This window comes from Pseudomyrmex gracilis, unplaced genomic scaffold (genome assembly GCF_002006095.1).
Source record: "Pseudomyrmex gracilis isolate BER0280 unplaced genomic scaffold, ASM200609v1 scaffold_441, whole genome shotgun sequence".
Taxonomy (NCBI): Eukaryota; Metazoa; Arthropoda; class Insecta; order Hymenoptera; family Formicidae; genus Pseudomyrmex; species Pseudomyrmex gracilis.
Genome location: NW_018021025.1, coordinates 1 through 21,628, shown reverse-complemented (window position 1 = coordinate 21,628; position 21,628 = coordinate 1). Strand labels below are relative to the sequence as shown.

Genomic DNA, 21,628 nt, shown 5'->3' with positions numbered 1-21,628 from the left:
GAGATCGAGACGTTGTGTAATTACAAGCGAGTTTTGTTGCGAGCTAAGTTACTAACGCAACAAGCAGCGCGGAAGATTGCAAGCCTAGTCATATCCGGTATGAAAAAAAAAAAAAAAAAAAATAATAATAATAAAAACAGAAAAGAAAAGGAAAAGCGTAGACGTGTATTTTCGGAAAGCCGAGCGGCGGCATCGTCAGAATTACAGTCATCTGAAACATAATAAAAAATAAAGAATATTATAATGAATGAAATAAGAGATATACATACATCTCTTCTCTTCTTACTATGATATATAAAATATATATACGCACATATATATACATATACATATGTATATACATATGTATATATATGTATATATATATATATACATATTGAATAATAATTCTATCTCTCTTTGCTACCAAGTTGTACTTATTCTTAATTAATTTACTTGTACAAAAGAATGTGTTAAATAATAATGAAATATATATATAATATAAACACAATTATAAATATAATACATAATATAATTATAAATATAAATATATATATAAAAATATATACATATATATATACATAAAAAAGGAACACTACAACGTGTACAGAATGTCCCAGAGTTTATCGTCATTCCTTTCATCTGTGGTTTTCGGCAATTTAAAAAAATTTTTACGATTATCACATCGCAGTTCTCTGTAATTTGTAGTTTCGAAGAGTTAAGTGAAATATATGTAAAATAAAATAAAAAGTGGTTCTCATCCTCACTCGTTTATAATTTCTTAGAGAAAAGAGTTATTGTCGTATTCAAATTTTTTTACTTCCCACACATCGAAGAGTCGATCAAAAAAAAAAAATTCTAGGATAAGAAAAACTTTCGATATAATTCCGGGATATTCTGCATACACACACGTGTATACATTATATAGCGTTGGTTATATCCAATATTACTACAATCATAATTACGATAATTATTGCTCCTTTAATTATGATCTTATCATTGCCATTATCATTATCGTCGCCGCTACAATCATCGCTATTATTGTTGCCATCATGAAAAACACAAAGCGCATACGTTCGGCGCTAGTAAATTTTCAAAACAAAACTGACACGTGGGTCTAATTAAATATATATATACGTGTATATGTTATTTACATATACGTTATAAGTGCGATCGTCAATTTGCGCTACGATACGACGAGGGTGACACGATAATGATGATTCAGAACGCGATTGAAGAGTCGCTCTCTTTGTCTACTCTTGGTTTTATAAAAGCAATCACTTTTATACGAATATGCTAACGTAAAGAACACGAAGATATTAGGTCGTTAACTAAGTTCTGCGGATTTTTTTAGTTTATAAATTATAAAAATTACTATTAAAATATTTGTAAAATAATATAATTATAATTTTTGTTGAATAATAATGTAATAACGGCCGCCATCTCTTTGCTCCTTTCTCCGGCAAAAGTTAAATTTCACAACGAAAAGCTTATGGTTCTTTGGAGGCAAAATAGTTATCGACCTAATTTCTCACTTTGTCAAAATTTTTTGAAGTGCTGTTCTTTCAGACTATTCCATCGAACGGAAGAGATAATAGTGCGAAAGTGCAGTGTCTGGAAAATTGTCTGGAAAGCAGGACGAGGGAGAACTTCGCATTTTTTCACTTAACACTAGTTTCGGTAGTGGTTTGACTTGGTCGTTACTAAAGTTCTGCAGATTGTTTGTAGATGGCGATAGGATACACTAAATTTTTATTTTTCGGCGCGATTTTGTTTTATTTCTCAAAAGTTTTGACTATTCTATTATAATAAAAAAAATAGTTCAAAATATTTCTGTAGTCAAAACCATTTGTTTATTTTGATCCAAAATGACATCTGAAAAAAAAACATTCATCATATTGTATTTTGCTGTTCTTTTTCAGATCATTTCGAGTCAAAATATAAACAAATATTTTTGATTACAGAATTGAACACCGAGTTCAATGAAAAAAGAGAATCGACCGAATTTTCTTCCTCCAACAGGGGAAGAAAAGCTAGCAAAGTGGGAATAGCATTGCACGCGGGATTGGCGAAATTACTGGCAGCTAATTACTGTGGAGATATTTTAGGTAGAGAAGATATGCGCGAAAAACGGACGGAGTTTTCGTTCGTTTCGAATTTCTTCTCTCAACAAACTCATTGTAGTCCGAATGTCTTATTATAGAATGGCTAACTTTTGAGAAATAAAACAAATTCGTTGGAAAATGTAAACAGAGTATCATTCCACCGTCATCTACGAACGATCGCGGAACTTAGTAACGACTTAACTCTTAACACGAAGAATGGATTTAAAGAAAACAAAAAAAACCAAAGAAGACTTCCCTCTTGCACATATACGAATTTTTCTCGGACCATCCATTTTTCGGATAACAGTCTTGACTTGTGCCTTGTTTAGATATTTCCAATCGTTTTTTGCAGACTAACTCGCGCCTCGATTCGCACTCTCTCGAATGAATGCATCTGAGATTGTTCTTTTATGAAGGGAACTACCACAAATAATATGAACAATATAAAATCCAATTCGATTATATATATACTCTCGCTATCGTTCTTTCTATCAAAAAAAAAAAAAAAAAAAAAACGGTCTTCCTCAGTAACTTTTATAGTGAAAAATATTGATTTTTTTTTTTTTGTAGTGTATGTTCATAATAAAAGCGTTATGCTTAATTTCGAATTGTTTTGTGAGTGTGCGATATCTCGCATCTCGGTCTGAGAAATTCTGCATAAAATAGGTCAACTTTTCGTCAACGCGTACGGACATCCCCGTTTGTTCTTTGTTCGAGAAATACGGCGTCGTTACCGAAACAAATACGCGTGTTTATATATCGTCAAGAAAGATATTAGCAATAAATGCGATAGTGTTTACAAGTTTTTCATGCTCTTTATGTATTATATAATACATAAAGTAGGAATTTTGAGATCCAGTGCAACAATCTCGTACATATTTTTTTTCTTTTTGTTTTTTTTAACGAACGATCAATCGAATTGAAGTGCTACGTGTAATTTTCACGGTTGTGCGTTATAGTTAACATGTAAATTTGTTGGCGTGTAGTTTTGTTTATTTATCTATTCGTGTCGTATTTATTATTGATCGGACGATAAGCAGAAATCTTATCGGATACGGAAGATAATTTCGTGTAACACTTTTTCTTTTATCGGAAGAATTTACGATAAATGTAATCAAAGAATTACGATAAATGTAATCGAAAGATTACGATAATTTTCTTGTAACGTAAGAAATATACATACGAATAGCAAGATGATTCGCAGACTTGCAATTAGACAAATTACATTTTTGTGTCACCCTGATATATCATGCGCTTTCACGACGTTCTCTTTATCGCTGTTGTTGAGATCTACGAGCGCTTCTTTGCATAGTTTTTTCAGAGAATCGTTTTTCTTTTCTCTTTCCTTTCACATCATCAGCGATAATTCTGAAAAGAAAAAATGAAGATTTTTCGGAAAGACTCACATCTGCTTGTTGAGTCGCCATCGAGAACGCAATCAACCGGGGTTCAACCGTGAAACAATTTTGTGTACCTGTTACGACTGATTATTATCATGTACTATCGCTAAGGGCAATGAGAAAAAAAGAACAATACGTGTATATGTATGTACATACACATGCCCGTGTGCGTATGTATATATATCTATATAGTATATTATTGTACTGTTACAATTGTTTTGTAACTATCGTTAAATGTCATTGGCTGCTTGTTACTGTGACGGCTTGCGATCGGCTAGCTACAATCGCTGAACCGTATGTACATATCGAGTTTTAAAAGAAGGGCGCGTGGAAAGAGCGTGTGGAACCACGGGGTGAGTCAGTTGTACCACAAAGTTAGCTACGTCGGAAATATTTTTTGTGGTTTTTTACGTTTTAAGTTTTTCTTTCGTTTCCGTAAACCGCGATGAAGAGAAACGCAGAGAGAGAGAGTGTAAAATTGAAACGCACTGAAAAAAAGTTTTTCGACACTCGGAGTAAAAATAATCTTGATCCTAGCGTTGAAATCCAAGTTTGTAGCAATAAAATATATAGCATTTTAATCAACAACATTTAAGCGAACAGTGAATTATATCGGGTGCAACGGGCTCACGTCGTACAAAACGCACCGATGGGCCCAACTGTTTTAAAAAAAAAAAAAAAAAGGCGTTCGCCTGCATATCACTTGCACGATTGTTTTGCAGATGAGATGCGCGGAAGATAGATATTACCGTAAATATATTTAACGAACGACTGAAAAAATAAAAAAAAAAAACAAAAAAAAAAAAACGTAAATGTGTCCCGAAAGAAACGAAAGGATCGGTCTTATAGATACATTACACGTGTATCGTCGTTATTGACGTAATACTACTGAGAGATTTCTTGTGTTTTTTTATTTGTTTCTCTTTGCGTTTAGTTTTACGCTTTGATTGCGTATTCTATCGATCAGGAAAGTTTTCTCGCGGTTATAAGCGGGATATATATATATATATATATATATATATATACTTCCTCTCTTTACGAGTATGTACATTAAATTATTCATTTAATATCTCCCTCTCTCCGATTATTTCGCGATGTAATCTGCAAGCACGGCGTGTGTGGTTCGCATTTCCCTATTTAAATAACTGTACCTGTATAGTGTGTCGTTTAATTAGATCTATTTTCTACGCTCTGCCAGCATCGTGTTTTTGGCGTTTTACATAATATATAAAAAAAAAAAACAATTACCGAATCGCGTCGTCCGGAAAATGTGAAAAAGAGCGCCGGAGAAATAACAGAAAAAAAAAAAAAAAAAAAACAAGAACACATTGAAGAGATCGCGATTTTAACTACTTTTCCAAACGAAAACAGAGATAAATCTTAAACTCTCTGTTTTCCATCTTCTCATCTCCCTGTCGTTCCTTTCACGCGAGCATCGCCCGGTGGATGTGTGACGTGATTTTCTTGCTTGAAAACTGTAAAGTACAGAAAATTTATAATACGACGGGAATATATAGAAATTAAGGATTCAAAGAAACGCGGAGATAGAAATCGATAAAAGAGAGTCGATCGCCACATTTTCGAGAGATATGTGTGTGAGAAAAGGCCGTGTGACTTAAGAAAGTAAGTAGACTTTATTGCGAATATATAAGAGTAGTGTAAAGTCGTGAAAATTTACAAATGGAAATTTTAAAAATAGCTAGCTTTTTATAAGGAACTACTTCATGAAGAAAGTATATATTATTAGAACAAAAAATGTTTCTCAGTCAAAACTGCTCTTTTGCTCATAATTTGCTAAATATCTTCCTACATTACCGCCGTTATAATATAATATACAGACAAAAAAAATTTTTTCTTACTATGTTTTTTGTGGTAAGTAACAAATGTATATTTAATGTACTTATGAAAAAAACGGCTTCGAGGCGACGCGCGCGCGCGCGGAATGAGATTGACTTAGAAATTGGAGAACCCGAAAGTTTATTTTCTAAAAGCGTATGTGTGTGTGTGTGTGTGTGGGTGGGTGGGTGGGTGGGTGTGTGTATGTTTGTTTTACCATATGAAAGAAATTGCTAATTAGTTTGTGCTTGTCATCTTGCATGTATATTTCCCTCAACAACGCTATCGGTAATCGACGTTGTATAAATCAAGAGAGAAAAGAGATTCGAAAACGGGGATTGATCCTTAGAACACATCCATCGGACATGTCCAGCGCATCACACGAAAGAGAGAGCCGTGAGCATCGGATTTATTAATATATATATATATATATGTATATATACATACATATATATATATATATATTCGCGGCATTCTCAAAGAATGGCATTCAACGATAAAATAAAAAATGAACTGTACATATACATGCGTTTACTATTATCTACTTACTATTACGAGACTTACTCTTAAGATCTTTGGCTAAAAATACCACTTTATAGAAATGAGATTCTGATCGTGAAAAAGAAAACAACACAAAAGAAAGCGAGAACCTCATCGCGTACACTTTTAGCGCGCCATTCTATCCTCTTCTTTAAGAGAAAAAAATAAGCATACATATACATATAAATAAATATATATATTATATTTGTTTATATATACATATACATGATACACGCGTATATAGACACATCGGTACTATTATTATTATCATTATTATGGTTAACGTTATCACGGTTCTTATCATTATTGATATCGTCTTCACTATTGTCGTCGTGCGTGGAGAGATACAAGATGAGTAATTATTATAAAGAGAAAAAAAAAACTAAATTAAAAGGAAGTCTTACTTATACATAATTATAAATACGTCATGACGATATATTCGTAACGATTAATTATTACGATAACATGTATAATGACATTATTATTATAAATAACACCTTTTTCCCATCTCTGTTGTGAATGTTTACGTTGATTTATGAGATATTTAGAATATTCTAAAAATAAAGTCTATATAATTTCCACGAAACTTTCATCATGCGTGTTATTATACTGAACACTTCCTTGCAGCACTTTTCACACTTGTGGAATGCATATGTGTATATAATTGCTTCTATTATTAAAACAATGAAAATAAGATATATCCTATTTATTTAAAAAAATTAATGTAAAGATATTTCGTGAATAATTTTTAATTAAAAACAAATCACTTAAAAAAAGAATTATATTTTATCTTTATCGGAGCGATCTCAGGTCTGTGCAGGACCAGTAACCAAGAGATCACAGGTTCGAGTCCGGGCAAGAATGTTCGGATTTTTGAGTTGCTCTCCTTCTCACGTGAGCTCACGATAGCTCACTGATATATGAGATGTCACGAGATTTTTCTATGATATTTTTATCTTTCCTAACGACAAGCCTATCACGTAAGAATAAATATCTAAGTAAAAAATGTGTACTGTGAAAATTGTAAAACTGAGTAATTTGTTAAGTTGCACACAGCTTGTTTTATTCGAAACAAAGTTAAAAAAAAAAAAAAAAAAACAACTATTATTTCCCTTTTCCATCGCAAAATATCTTAAGTTTATAAAATATTAATTAAATTAAAAGGAACTAATTAAATTATTAGTTTTTCAGAAATCCTTTTAGTTCAGCATTCATTAATTTTGAATTAAAAACTCATTGATTCCTTATTTTGTAAATCTACAAAATAAAATATATTTTAAAAAATTTTACTATAAATGGTAATGATATGATATACAACACAACAGTATAATATAGATGTAACTGTGTTTTCATATATATATATATGTATATATAAGTTATATATATATATATATATATGTGACTAAGTAAAGAAAGAAAGACGAATAATTGAAAGTATTATCTTGAGGTAATTTTCAAAATAATAATTGTGTAATTAAACATGTAATCGTGTAATTATATTTCTCGCGGTTGCTATCTGACGTAGCTATTTGAATGAAGCGTAATAGAGAGATAAATAGCAATAAATAGCGGCGATGGCGCGGCCAGTCACGTCGGACTTCATGTCGCGAGCAGCAGCGCGTTCTCGGGCCACGTTACAATTCGTTAAGTTCCAATTTCGCAGAACATCGCGAATTATCAGTGCGGTGCAGTAGGCATCGCGGCGATAAGAAATATGTTAATAGGAGACGCGAATTGGCAGGTCATCCGTCGTACATAGATCGCGAGAGAAGATAGCGTAAGACACGTCGTCTTTTTCGTCTCTCCCTGTCTTTCATTGCGGAGCACGTAATTCCCTTTTTCCGTTCGATCTGTGTAACCCTGCCGCCCTCGTAAAGAAGAAAGACCCGAAGAGATATAAACGACCACAACGAAAGAAGAAGAGAATTCAACGAAAATGTCATTCGAGGGGAAGTATAACGCGAAAAGTCCAGGTGAGCGAGAGTCGATGTACGAAGTCGTCACGCGAATTGCGCCGGTGTCTTTGTTTTGACACATGTACCGTTTGCGTTGACGTTTTTTACAAAGCTGTCACATAATAGTTTCGTCACTCACTACGTAGATATATTAGTTAATGGTTTGTCTTTTCACAATAATCGCATTGATATTAGGTAAAGATAGTATGTGTGTGTCTTTTTAGAAAAAAAATTATTTTGTTATTTCGTTTTGTTATCTTTGACAAATATTATCAACAACAAATACTATCAACACATCACATTCGACTCACTTATTAACTTGTTTATTTGTCAAAAGCGCTAATAAATAGACAGCTCATGTATATTTGCATAATGTGAAAACTGTGATGTTATTACACATCTTAGCGGTGAAAAGGTTAATGAGAGAGGCACAAGAGCTACATGAGGCTACAGAAGAATATTATGCATCTCCTCTTGATGACAATCTGTTCGAATGGCATTTTACGGTACAAGGACCACCGTCTACAGACTTTGAAGGTGGTGTTTATCATGGTAGAATCTTACTGCCACCAGAATATCCCATGAAGCCACCAAATATCATCCTATTGACAGTGAGTAAAACATATGTCATAAGCTAATATCTAAATTATATTAATATCATCACAGTAAAACATCAAATATGCATTTGATTCAGCCAAATGGACGTTTTGAAACCAATAAGAAAATATGCTTGAGTATTTCTGGTCATCATCCTGAAACTTGGCAACCGTCATGGAGTATCAGAACAGCTTTGTTGGCTCTGATAGCTTTCATGCCTACACCAGGCAGTGGCACTATTGGAGCATTAGACTACAGCACTGAAGAACGACAAAAGCTTGCTAAAAAGTACTATTTTAGATAAATAATAATAAAAAAGTGACTTTTTAATATAATCTTGTATATCTAATTAGATTGATTTTTTTAGGTCACTTAACTGGCAATGTGATATATGTGGAAAAGTTGTTGATTTATTGTCAAAAAACTCGGTTAAGAAACCCATTACTGAGGAAGAGCAAACTATGCTGGATACAATCGCCCTAAAAGTAAGTGAATATTTTTATTGATAAACTTATTTCTCTAATTTATTAGTACACTATTCTGATACTATTATAATACTAATACTATTCTGATTTTATATACAAATAAGAGAATATAATGAGTGTTTTAAATTAATAACTTACACAGCAATTCAATTATCAATGTAGTCATTTAAAAACCTCTAAAGATTAGATATATATATAAAGGCAATTGTTGTAGGCTGATGATTCACCTACATCAGATATATTATTTACGGACAGCACAGAAAGTGCGCCCGAAAGCGAGATACGGCAGCGTAATGTGGAAACAATTATGACAGAAAATGCGGACCGCCAGCAGACCGACATTATTTTGAATCGCGTAGATACAATGTCTTCTTCAAACGACTTATTTTGGAGTATTCTTATCGCTTCCTTAGTGTCCGCGATTATTCTGTTAATCTTACGACGGCTATTTCTTGTTTAACTTCTTTATGTAAAATACATGAATGTTATGTAAAAAAAAAATTAAATAACTTTTATACACGGATATCGGTTTTAAACTAAAAGAAAAATCGAATTCGTACATACTAAAAAATTGTCTAATTAATTTCTATGAAATAAAACTGAAATACATCTACAAAATGAAAGTATACATTAGTAGAAGTATCGGTATACATATCTACTTTGTTTATGTAAACTGCATTTGTATCTTGTTTAGGGCATTCTAATCTCTTTGATAAAAGTTGTTGAACGTAGTACCGCAAATACTTCGAAGCATTATTTTATCTTTTCTCTATCCAAAGAAGAATAAAATGATAGAATAATGTTTTTAAGCACGTGCAACGCTATTTTAATCACAGTCAAAATGAAAAGATTGAAATTAATAACACCTCCTATTATTGCTGTCATTAATGTACATATCTTATGAGAGTTTTTTGTTATTCACTTTGGTAATATTATATGATGTGTAACGTGACAAGAGTTTTAATTTGCCAGTAAATAACTAAAAACAATCTGTGTACAACGCGGAGGCGATTGCTTATTAATATATTGTAGTATTAAATAATAAAATCATGTGTGTCGTGATCCAAAATATTACTGCATAAGATTTTTGTTGTATATTTTACATTTTAGTATTTCAAATATAACAGTGAGGAAGAGAAACAGAGAGAGAAAGAGAAAGAGAGAGAGAGAGAGAGAAAGAAAGAGAGATGAAGTGAGAGAAAAATAACTGAATTGAATTTGATAAAAAAAACTAGAGAAATTTTAATATACATAGCGTACATAATTTGTTGTAATAAATTGTGATTATAATTCTCATGTGCTTTGCCTACATATATATACATATACATATATACATAAATATATACATATAAAAGTTAAATCATTAAATTTATTGATTTTTATTGTTACATAATAGCCTAATATACACTATTTTGTAATGGACACGTGTTCTATATACAAATATATAACTAGCTTTCATATACTTTTCATATGTGTATAGTCACTGTAACAAAATTCAATGTATGTAATATAACGTATTAGTAAGATTTTTAGGATTCTGTCTAAATTTTTTTATGTACAAAGAAATATAATAAACTATTTATTAAAGCATATATATATATATAGTATATATATATATAAACATATTATTTCTTCAACATTTATTACAATTCACATGTGGTGATTTTTCTTAATTTCACAATCGCTTTTATATTTATTAAACCACATCACTTTACATTTTGGATTGATATGATACATGGTTTTAAATGTTTATTTTCTCTAGCACCAAAATAATTAAACTTAATATTGCTAAAAAAAAAAAACAATTTGCAAATACAATAGTCTGATTCCATAAACAAGCAAATAGTTTTACCTAAAACTCAAATCAAGAAAACTGTTGCTACGCGGACATTCAATATATTGCAAAAAATTTTCTTGATTTGGTGATGTTTAACGATTCTTTTTTATTGTAAACAACGTTTTACTGATCACAGTAGTAATCGATTCCGAAATATACTCATTGCCTTGTGCGAGAATGACAAATGCTAGAGTGAGAACTAAGAGTAAGCAAGGTAGAATAATTTGTTTTAGTCAAAGCTCCGATCGTTGGAATACAAAGAATGAGAACTTTAATGACAGTCGCAATCGGTAAGTACCACTAACATGTAGGCGGCCACAACTGTACATAATATTATATAGATATATATCCCGCATCTGATTTTAATATATCCTAAAGCTATGTAATGTATATCTCTGAAACAATATAAATGTACATTGTTTCAAGAATAGTGATAAAATGTATCGAAATAACCTATATCTTTCTCAAAAGAATAGAGCATCTGTTTTAATTTACTTAATGAAGTCTTGTAATACAAAAATACAAACAATTCTGTTAGTTACAATTGAATCGTTTATCAGCTAGTGTTAGTGTTTGTCCATTCACCTGTTTCTTTCAGTGCTCTATCTGTTAATCTTTCTATCTCAGTTAAAAGCTGCTCAGTCTCCATATCGACACATATATCCGGTTCTACTGGATCCCATTCCAAACTATTTGGAGTTGAAACTCTAGACCATGGAGAAGCTGTCAAGCTAGAAGGATGACTGTTATTAACCGATGTTTGTGTGTCTACTTCTGTGTCTCTTTTTTCGTCTTCCAAAATTGCTAGAGGTAACCCTGTACAAGTGCCATTTGTTAAATGAGTGTCTGTACAAAGAATTTAAAAAATAAAAAATAATTACCTTCATGTTCCCATTCAAGATCTAGTGAGGATCCGGGGGTAGAAGAAACGTAAGTTTGTTGTTTTATTAATGTCCTTGCGTCAAGAATTTGAAGCGATGTATCCAGTCCAGAACTAAAATTATAAAATTATTTTTTCTGAATATATTTATATCATATATTATTATACTCATATACTTTATCAAAAAACTTCCAATAATCATATGCATGTCTTACCTGGTAGAAGCATTATTTCTGGAACTTAATCTGATGTATTTATTACCACTTCGTGACCATCTTCCATCTTCTAATAATTCCAAAGTCACAGGAACCCTGTGTTTTTTCTGTGAAGTATTTGTTATTATAAGTTAAAATAATTTTTGTTGAAGAAAACCAATAATAAATAACATTCCTTTAAAAAATTATATAAATCAATATCTCAGTATTATAAAACTTCTATAAATTTTCTAGATTATTTTTAGTACATATAGCATATATAATTTTTTTGAAGTATTAACACATAAATTATTTAAAAAAATATGTACAAAACACAAAATGTGTATGTACATGTAAATGTATATTTACCTTGAATCTTTTTAAAGATAGAAATGACAATAAACTATATCCGGTAAGCATAATAAATAAATGTAACACACATGTTAATATATCTTTTTCAAATTTAAATAACAATTTAAACTTAAATATCTATTCTTACGTTTTTGATCCTTTTATTTGGTCTTCATCTCTTTCTGCATCCATAAACTGAGCATAAGATCAAAAGATAGCATCAAAATTATTTATGTTCTCTAACATAGTATAATTTATTTAAAAATATTATCAATAACTGTGCACATACCTCAGCTTGTTCTTGTTCTTCTTTTTGAAAAGGCATTTTGATATGCCTCTGATAGTATCTGTAATAAGATAATACATATGAACTAAATAAAATATATAAACTAAAATATATAAAATAAATATAATTTTTTTAGATCTACACATGCAATGTGTATTATTAATAAAAATAAGATTTCTAACTGCTTCTTTCTACAATGTAAACCTATGTATTTATTTAAAACGCAGTAAACAGATAACTCTTTAGGTATATTAATGCATCTATGAAATCCATGATTAAATACATATTGTAAACAGAATAAAAACTTTCAACAAGAGATTTTCTGCCAGATCTGATAACTGATGTTTTCTATCGGATTTGATGCTATTCTAACCTGTACGGCACGGAGTCTGTGATTTTCGTTAAGCAGTGGCCGAAACAGGCCCCCATGACCTGTCAACCCACGGCGTCGTGCCGTCATCTAAATGGATGTTCGGATGCCAGTTTAATTCTATGTGAGTTTACATATGGGATGACGAGAACAAAATTCTTTTGCCAAGGTATTACCTAGTGGCCGATGCTAGCCGCCCGCCATCGCTGGCGATTTTCTTCAACAAAAACTCAGATAGGAACATCAGTTGCGTTCAGAAAACACAAACTGTTACGACCAGGAAAAAAAAACTATTGCTTTAGTTTCGCGTTTGCAGCGCCTTTGTCGAAATATTTTTTTAAGAATCATGTTAATTCAATCTGGTCAATTTAGCTCTATACCAGTTTAAATGTAATTTAAATAGGTTTGACATAAAAAGGGACAGATTTTTACAATGTTATTTATTAAAAAGTATAAATAGTACATATACAAAATAATATGATATAGTTATCGTAATTGTATTATATAATCTATAAAATAAATATATATGTGCAACCTTAATTTTTTGTAACCACATTTAAATATTATATTAACAAAGAAATAAGACTAGTCTTATTTCTTATAATTCTATATAATTCTTATATTACTAAATATATAATTAATATATAATTCATCTATAAAATTTAACATATAACATCATGGCCATATAATTTTAATATTTAATTCTTATATTATATCTTATAATTAATCATAAACTTATATCTGGAAGACACACATGATCTCTGAAACATTTCCAATTGTGTGGCAGTCTCCGGAACAAAAAACAGACTTTTCTAGTATGTAACTTTCTCCTTCACCTAAAATTTACACACAAAAAACAGCATTAAAATTTTATTTCTATAAGAATGTATAATATAGTGAAAATTTTATAAATTATCAGTTCTTCTTAGAGAAAACATCATTGTATGTCATTGTATACCAAACAAAATCATCATATAAAATATTTAACAATAATTCTCAATATCAGTTTTAATTAAGCAATTTTTCGATAGAATGAATCAATCAATAATAAATCAATATGAAGAGTATATACCTTTTAAAATATCTGTTGCCTATATATAGAAGCACTTCGAATAATCTAAAAAAGAAAAAAAAGGATTTTAATAATAAAAAGATATTTTTAATTTTAAACTAGTTTACATCCAAAAAAAAATATAAGTATTTAAGAGTTTAAGTATTTAAGAATTAAAAAGATATGTTGGAAACTTAGAGAAACGGCTCCAGACAGCATCGTGTGGATTCCGAAGGCAAATTTTCTTATTATTTTACCTCCCACAAGCATTCATGCTCAACCGAAATGCAAGGTAGAGGCATGCCAAAATGAGAGGATATTAAAATATTGGCTTTAAATATATATGTATACTTGATGTATTCCGTAACATACAATGAAAAGAAGTCGAAATAAAATGGAAAAATAACAAAAATCAATATTAAAAAAAAAATTCATTTTGCCACGTAGTCGATTAAACCTAATCTAACATAACCTAGCGCGGTTTTGATTTTTCTCACTATAGAATATTGCATATATCCAGTTTCCTTAATAGTTAATTTGCAAAAATTGTAAAACAAATATAAATACATAAAATAACAATATTGAAATCAGAAAAGAAGTAAATCATAGAAAAAGCCAAGATATATCTTATACTCATATAATTCTTACCTGTTCATCCTAACTTTTAGAGGTCGATTGTGCAATGTAGTGAAAATTACAAAAGTGAGTACTAGTTGTTAATTAATAAAGATCATAGATATTTTATTAAATTTGCTCATTTTTATAAATTTTCGTTACATTGCGTAATACAGAGGTTCTGTTCGGTTATTACTGGAAGTCTGGAAATACTGAAAATTTATAGGTTCACGTTACATATTTTATATCAAAATTTTTCAGTACTGCTAGTAATAACCGAACAGGACCAGACAATCGATGACCTGCTCTTTCCATCTAATCCAGATCCTTCCAACTCGCGCACGGCGTGCGGCATGCGGTTTCCATCTTGGCCAAGTGATGAAAGATTTGACCGGCCAGCTCGTGGTCATGGCATGGCCATATTCGGTTAGTAAGGCCCGAATTCATAGTCGTCTCTCAGATCTCAGATCTCAGATCTCAAGAGAAAGAGAAAGAGAGAGAGAAAAAGAGAGGGAAAGAGATGAGATGAGATCTGAGATCTGAGAGACGACTATGAATTCGGGCCTAAGGCCTGTTTTACAGCCGTAAGCTGTAAGTCGTAAGAAATTGACCAATCAGAAAGTTCACACCTAGCGGCGTTGAATCAAATAAGTCAATGAAAACGCGTCAAATTGCGCTCGTTTCACTTTCGCTTCGATCTATAAAGCTGTGTTCCAGAAATTGCTGCCAGCACGCTGCCAGTGCTAAAATTGTATAATATATGTGACGTAAACTATAGATCTTTAGCGCTCGCAGTGAATTTTGGAACACAGCTTAAGTACTCTACTTCCAATGGAAACGAAACACTGGGTGCGTTCAGACAACTCAACAGTTGCACAACGGTTGAGAGATAATCACTTCTGATTGGATCATACTTTTGGAACCGAAGCAGATTTTGAAGAATAGTCCTATCATAAGTGATGATCTCTCAACCGTTGAGTTGTCTGAACGCACTCACTAATTTGGGCTGCGGTCCGTTTCGTGCTTAGGCGCGCATTTATCTATAGTATACGTGACATATACTACAGATAAATGCGCGATTAAACGGACCGCAGCCTTGATCTGTGAATTGAGGGTTTCGGTGGAAACTAGACCACTATTGCACTTACCTATATATACATACCTTTCAATTGTTACCAACCAATGACGAATAACGTCAAACTTGACAGCTGTATTGTTGATGTTAACTGATATTTAAATTCAATTGTTTTCCATTATCTTATCTAAGATGAACATCGATTTACATAATTATTACTACCTTTGTCTTTCGTGTGTCAAAATTGCGGTGTTAGTCACTCATTCTGAAATAATTTCTTAACAATGCTACATCGTAACCTCGCCAACAAAATTGTCAAATTAACAAAACGACAAAAAATTTGGCAAAAATTTGCAAATAGAAACAAGTATTATTTTGAAAGTTTTTTTCACTGATGTCTAGATGGATGTGCATACGGATATAAATTTGTTACGACCGCAAATGACAGTACGAAATACAAACTCGGGTAACATATTTTACATGCCCTTAACGTCATTCGCAGGTACGTAATTGCGAAGTTCATCACGTACACAATTTATAAATTTAAAAAAGTACCACTAAATATCTAAATTTATTTATAAAACTTATCAATTTATGTTTATTTATTTTTCAGAGATGTGGTATCAGATATTTCTATGGGCATTATTCTCTTCAATATTTGTGCATACAATTGCTGGCGCAATTTGTTTTGCTACTTTGCGGCAACACAAATACGGCAAGTATGTAAGTTTTAAGCATGATTTTTGAGTGGCAGTGTTAATTCCTTGGATGCGTTCACAGATTCTTCCCACTACTAATTATAATAATGGGAGTATTGTTGCCACTGACATCAGGTGTTGTCAGTTCGGCAGCAGTTGCCTTTGTATATAGAGCATCTGGTTATCAAATGCTGCCTTTGTATGCATTATTTTGGGGTATTGGACAAACTGTGGTACCGGTGTGTGTTGGATTTACAAGAATCTTAGCAACTTTGTAATTCAATGTTACAAGAACTACATTTGTGATATTTATGTGTATATACAAAATTTGCAAACAAGTGTCTTCTAAGTTATATTCTAAGTTATATATAAATATATATGTGAAGAGCCATATATATACATATATATATATACATATATATATATATATATATATNATATATATATATATATATATATATATATGTATATATATATATATATGTAGATAAGCTCATCTTCATAGACATACAACTACATTAATATCTATCATTGGACTGATTGTAAAAAATAGAGAATATTGTAAAATATTATCAAAGAATAAATATTAGAATTTTGTAATAAAAAAAAATATATATATAAATATACTGTGTATAGTAAAAGCAATATATATCAATAAATTAATTCACTGTTGTAAATTAATAGTTTTATATTAGATCTGCGCGTATATACATATACATATTCTCTCTTTCGTATATATTTTATTAAAATACTTTACAAAATACAACATTATAACTAGAATTACATATATCCCACTGCCTGTGTAAATAAGTTTACATCATTTATACTTGAAATCTTGTTTATTCTGACTTATTAGGGTACTTAAAATTGTTAGCGACATTTTTCATATCTGCCAGGCCTTTTTCTAAGGCACTAGAAGCTTCCATTTTTGTGTCTCCGTCAGAGGCACTTAGTAAATTGAGAACCAACTCTGTTTAAAAATATATAATATATTTCTATAATGTATAATATATAATATATTTGTTTTTAGTTAAATTTTTTACTATTAAAAAAGGAAATACTTTATATTGGAGCATTTTATCAGCTATTACGTACCATGATATTTGGAGAGAATCGACATTGTATCAGGATCCAATTGTTTTTGAAGAAACGCGAGAACGGTTGTTACATGTCTACCGGACATGTGCAAAGCATTTTGCGTAATGGCGGTGAAGAGTATGTTTGTGACTAGATGAAGCGCTAATGCGGGATCTTGCGTAGCATTAAGCTCTTCAAACAAAGCCTCTTTGTGAGATTGTATTTGCGGTCGCTCTTTCTTCTTATCGTACTTTTTCAGCACTAAACAGCAAGCAGCCATTGCTTCGTCAGTAGAATTCAAAAAATTCTCTACCGAATCTCCCATCACCGTTTTGTGAATAGCAGTTAATGGTTCTTTAACATCTGCGGGAAATTCGAGTAACAATTTTTGTCTCGTTTCAATTGTGATATTTTCCGGTACTTGGAGCATATTTTGCTGGGCAGCCAATTTAAATATACTCGTGACAAAATCAAGACCCAGAGATTTCAACAGATATTTAGCTAGCGGAACTTGATCCGCTTTGTCAAAATGTCTGATACCTTTGTCGAATATTCGAATGTTCATTATTAGAATATTGAGACGTTCACCAATCTTGTTTAGATTCGTGGTTTTATTAGATTGCGCCAATTGTTCTGTTAATGATAATGCATATTTGTTTAATTTTGGTTGCAAGAGACACGCTAATTCCTCAACTAATTCTTCAATTACAGATATATTCTCGTCTTTTACAATTTCAGTTCTCACATCCTCTATTGATATTACTGTGATTTCGCCTCTTCCAACCGTTGCCTGCTTCGTCTCGTCTTCATCAGACTCGTTTTCTTGTATTTTTCCTTGAAGATATTTCTTTTTTGTGGACTTAGTTTTGGTTTCCCTGCCTTGGTTACCACCACCGGATTTGCCAACAGTTGCTTTTTTCCTACGTTCTTCTTTTCTACTCATTTTACTATCATTTATTACATCCGCGGGTTTAGATTTTAATTTATTTTCAACAACAGATTGAATCCACTTTCCATTTAACACCATTTCTTGAGCTTTTTGTTCCGCTATCTTTTCGAGGGATTTTGTTAAAGTTTGCAAAAATGCATCAGACACCGCTACTGTCTTTGCAAATACATGTACATTCATCTTTGTCTTTTTTGTGGATAATTTAAGAAGAATTTCCGCATCCTCGTCGCTGAATACAGATGGTAAAAGAGGATAAACATCAACGAAAGATCCGGTTGCAACAATTTCGTCAATATTGGCATCTACTTGATCGGTTACTATTGTCCCAACCGCTACTGATTTCAAAAAAACCATGTTTTTATTCGGAAAATGACGTTTTATGAAACTCAATGGGTCTGATATACCAAGTCTTGTAAGCGCATCGTATTCTAAAAAATAAATAGATTAGATTGCATAGATTTAATAGATAACATAAATAATTTAATTCAATTATTGAACTTTCTTCCATTTAAGTGTTATATATTTTACCTAAATATCCGTTCTGTTTGTAAAAGTTTTCAACCCATTCGTTTTGACTTTTAGAGTATATAGTAGGTATATAAATACTATTTCCACTCTGTTTTCCAGTTACAACTCCAGGTACTTGTTTTAATTCTTGCAGACTATCTAGAATTGCTGTGTATACATATGTACAATAAATTAATAAGTATAATTGAATATATAAAAAAAGAAATATATAGAGTTTTCAATTCAATTATTAAACATTATTATTATTAAATATGTTGCTGATTATGTGTTAAAACTTACAAAAAAAAATTCTTTCTGAAACACCACATTGTCCTAATATCGTAGATAATGGTGTAGGTTTTGTAATAGCAGACAAAGCACCTTTTAGTTTTGCTCTATTTCTGGCAACAAAACTTTCGGTGTAAAAGACTTTAAGATCTTGAGTATCTTGTGTTGCATGTATTATCCTTCCAAGTTCTTTCTCAATGACTGATTGCAGAAATTCAGCTGGCAAATTGTAAGTAAGTGTCAACTCAGCCACATTGATACAACCATGCTGGACAAGTTTGTCATTTATCTCTTCTGCAATTTTGTTTATGTAACTTTTATCAATGAGTTGTCCCAATATTACTTTTAACCCTTTATTGTGCTTTTCGATTTCAGATACTACTTTAGTTATATGCGACAAATTAACATTAAGAATTTGCGCCAAATCAACTAAACTAACTTTTCCACCATGCATATACAGTTCATCTTTGATTTCTTTCTCAAGATGCTGAGGAGTCACGTATTCTCTGCCATCATTAGTAAATATGATATCCAAAAGCTTGTTTTCAACCAATGTCACTATAATCTCTATACAATTTCGTTCAGAAAGTCTGTAATATATATATACATTTACTTGAATTATAAATATATTCTCAGTACCATATGTTTAAATGTATTAAAGTTGTTATTGATTAATGAAATATAAAATTATAAGCAAAATATGACTCACAAATAACAAGAAAACATATATAATTTTAATATTATTAATTCGCCAATCTGAACTAGTATTTTTAATTAGTTTAGAACATTAATTAGCTTTATTGTGACAGAACACAATTAGGTTAGATTAAACTTAGATTGGAGTACATATGTTCCATACTTTTGCAAAGTCGAGCTGAGCTGGGCCTTCTGGAAATCAGCGGCCAGTCTCTTAATTTCTTCCCAATCTACAGTGGCCATCTTTCAACGTTCTTCTACGTACAAATCTCTTTTTTATCTGAAATGTTACAATCGGAGTAAGATGACATCACTAATGACATCACTTCTCTTGATCTTGGAAAGCACCCAGTATCAGAGAGAAACCTGAGAGCGGCCAGGCCCATAAGAAAATGTGTAATCACTTTTCCACTTTGTAAGCCAGTGCACATGTCCACAGGTGGTGCACATTGGCAACTACATAGCAATGTCCACGACCGACTTGTCGGTTCGTACGCTATGTCCAAACGTCAACATGGTTCTATTCCATGCTATGTGCACGAGTCCAAGTGTCAAATCGACACCTGACCCTAGCCGCTCTCCACAGTCTTCTCTCTGCTGAAATACAAAATCATAAAACTCAAAACAAAAGTAAACACGAAAAGATATAGATAATATAATAAACACGAAAAGAAAATACCAAATAAATATATAACAAAATAAACAATATACTACACACGAAAAAAATAGATAATATAATAAACACTAAAGATAATAAACAAAGTTAAGGTCTATTATCTTTCGCAAAATAATGACGATATTCTAAAGCTTTGCAATTTCTGGCGCAATTCAAGCGTCAATTTTGACGAACACAGGGTAACCAAAACTGTAGATTTAATGGAATTTGAAACATCGAGAACAAGTGACTTTCACAAATTAACTAATACGTTAGGTACAATCATTTCTTATCGATATAACATAATGTTCAAAACTTTAATTTTACAATAACCAAACATAATAACTTTCCTATTTCTTTTTTACTTTTCAATGAAAACTTTGAGACTAACTGTTATAAAATCTTATTGTAAAAAAACATTTATATTACTTCACCTTGCACTTCCAGTGTGTGTATCTTTATTACATATATATATCACTACCTTTTAAACCACGAATTTTATTAACCTTGTATGCTCGATATTTCGAAATTTATAAAATCGACCGTTACAAAAAAAGCGAACAAACAAAACTTATCATCATGACTATGTGACTGATATGTCACGTAACATATCCGATCTATAAAACCTAAGTAAACTGCTCTTAAATTAGATACTTCTTTCACGCACACAATAAAACGAATGCGCAAATACACTTGAGCGTACGTATATGTACTACTTATGCACGCATACGAATAGTGCACGACCGACTAAAACCTACTACATCCACCACAATAGTGCATAAAATGCATGCACGTATTGCACATATGCTTCTGCTGCAACACATATACTTATACAACCTTTACACATAAATAAAACAGACGCAATTTTTTTTTTTTTTTTTTTTTTACGAGGAAAAATGCACACGCACACCCTGATCCCTTCTGAGGGATCACCATATCCCAGAAAAAAGATCAAGGTAGTGTGGGACTCGAACCCACTAAAAAACCTCGGGAATCGCACGCAAGTAGGAATCGCACGCAAATGGGAATCGCACGCAAAAGGGAATCGCACACTTAGAAAAATCGCTCGCATATGGGAATCGCACGCAAATGGGAATCGCACGCAAAAGGGAATCGCACGCTTAGAAAAATCGCTCGCATATGGGAATCGCACGCAAGTAGGAATCGCTCGCAAAAAGAAATCGCACGCAAATAAAAAACGC

At 31.6% G+C, this 21,628-nt stretch overlaps 4 protein-coding genes and 1 long non-coding RNA gene across 7 annotated transcripts; 2 read left to right on the top strand and 3 right to left on the bottom strand.

Annotated features, from left to right (window-relative positions):
• Window positions 1-7,365: 7,365 nt before the first annotated feature.
• Window positions 7,366-10,059, top strand: LOC109860646 (ubiquitin-conjugating enzyme E2 J1-like). The gene is made up of 5 exons (XM_020439878.1): window positions 7,366-7,833; window positions 8,221-8,426; window positions 8,510-8,700; window positions 8,780-8,897; window positions 9,112-10,059. Exons 1-5 carry the CDS (start codon window positions 7,797-7,799, stop codon window positions 9,355-9,357), a joined length of 798 nt encoding a protein of 265 aa, XP_020295467.1. The 5' UTR covers window positions 7,366-7,796; the 3' UTR covers window positions 9,358-10,059.
• Window positions 10,060-10,101: 42 nt separating this feature from the next.
• LOC109860647 lies at window positions 10,102-13,037 on the bottom strand. 3 transcript variants are annotated; one of them, XM_020439881.1, is made up of 8 exons: window positions 12,819-13,037; window positions 12,449-12,506; window positions 12,308-12,354; window positions 12,178-12,211; window positions 11,830-11,936; window positions 11,616-11,728; window positions 11,320-11,550; window positions 10,102-10,380 (listed from the first exon to the last, which is right to left on the bottom strand). In XM_020439881.1, exons 1-8 carry the CDS (start codon window positions 12,872-12,874, stop codon window positions 10,364-10,366), a joined length of 663 nt encoding a protein of 220 aa, XP_020295470.1. In that variant the 5' UTR covers window positions 12,875-13,037; the 3' UTR covers window positions 10,102-10,363. The 3 variants fall into 3 exon arrangements, with proteins under 3 accessions (XP_020295470.1, XP_020295469.1, XP_020295468.1); XM_020439880.1 differs by lacking the exon at window positions 10,102-10,380 and adding an exon at window positions 10,558-11,129; XM_020439879.1 differs by lacking the exon at window positions 10,102-10,380 and having other exon boundaries at window positions 10,558-11,550.
• Window positions 13,038-13,495: 458 nt separating this feature from the next.
• On the bottom strand, window positions 13,496-14,902 carry LOC109860649. The gene is made up of 3 exons (XR_002250848.1): window positions 14,515-14,902; window positions 13,888-13,932; window positions 13,496-13,651 (listed from the first exon to the last, which is right to left on the bottom strand). It is a non-coding gene; the product is annotated as an uncharacterized LOC109860649 (long non-coding RNA).
• A 762-nt stretch (window positions 14,903-15,664) lies between these two features.
• Window positions 15,665-16,647, top strand: LOC109860648 (transmembrane protein 170A). The gene is made up of 3 exons (XM_020439882.1): window positions 15,665-16,058; window positions 16,170-16,275; window positions 16,337-16,647. The coding sequence occupies exons 1-3, from the start codon at window positions 15,959-15,961 to the stop codon at window positions 16,530-16,532; spliced, it is 402 nt and encodes a 133-aa protein (XP_020295471.1). The 5' UTR covers window positions 15,665-15,958; the 3' UTR covers window positions 16,533-16,647.
• A 330-nt stretch (window positions 16,648-16,977) lies between these two features.
• Window positions 16,978-20,128, bottom strand: LOC109860645 (E3 UFM1-protein ligase 1 homolog). The gene is made up of 5 exons (XM_020439876.1): window positions 19,935-20,128; window positions 19,088-19,665; window positions 18,809-18,955; window positions 17,350-18,708; window positions 16,978-17,224 (listed from the first exon to the last, which is right to left on the bottom strand). The coding sequence occupies exons 1-5, from the start codon at window positions 20,012-20,014 to the stop codon at window positions 17,094-17,096; spliced, it is 2,295 nt and encodes a 764-aa protein (XP_020295465.1). The 5' UTR covers window positions 20,015-20,128; the 3' UTR covers window positions 16,978-17,093.
• Between the last annotated feature and the right edge of the window lie 1,500 nt (window positions 20,129-21,628).

Coding starts and splice junctions, on each gene's coding strand:
- LOC109860647 (XM_020439879.1), bottom strand. CDS start 12,874: ATGGGGGCCTGTTTCGGCCACTGCTTAACGAAAATCACAGACTCCGTG. Junction 11,729..11,829: donor AGAAATAATGCTTCTACCAG/GTAAGACATGCA, acceptor TTATAATTTTAG/TTCTGGACTGGATACATCGC. Junction 11,551..11,615: donor TCTTGAATGGGAACATGAAG/GTAATTATTTTT, acceptor GCACTTGTACAG/GGTTACCTCTAGCAATTTTG.
- LOC109860646 (XM_020439878.1), top strand. CDS start 7,797: ATGTCATTCGAGGGGAAGTATAACGCGAAAAGTCCAG. Junction 8,427..8,509: donor CAAATATCATCCTATTGACA/GTGAGTAAAACA, acceptor CATTTGATTCAG/CCAAATGGACGTTTTGAAAC. Junction 8,898..9,111: donor TGGATACAATCGCCCTAAAA/GTAAGTGAATAT, acceptor CAATTGTTGTAG/GCTGATGATTCACCTACATC.
- LOC109860648 (XM_020439882.1), top strand. CDS start 15,959: ATGGATGTGCATACGGATATAAATTTGTTACGACCGCAAATGACAGTA. Junction 16,059..16,169: donor GCCCTTAACGTCATTCGCAG/GTACGTAATTGC, acceptor TTTATTTTTCAG/AGATGTGGTATCAGATATTT. Junction 16,276..16,336: donor CGGCAACACAAATACGGCAA/GTATGTAAGTTT, acceptor ATGCGTTCACAG/ATTCTTCCCACTACTAATTA.
- LOC109860645 (XM_020439876.1), bottom strand. CDS start 20,014: ATGGCCACTGTAGATTGGGAAGAAATTAAGAGACTGGCCGCTGATTTC. Junction 19,666..19,934: donor CTCAGCTCGACTTTGCAAAA/GTATGGAACATA, acceptor TATATATTACAG/ACTTTCTGAACGAAATTGTA. Junction 18,956..19,087: donor TTCAGAAAGAATTTTTTTTT/GTAAGTTTTAAC, acceptor ATGTATACACAG/CAATTCTAGATAGTCTGCAA.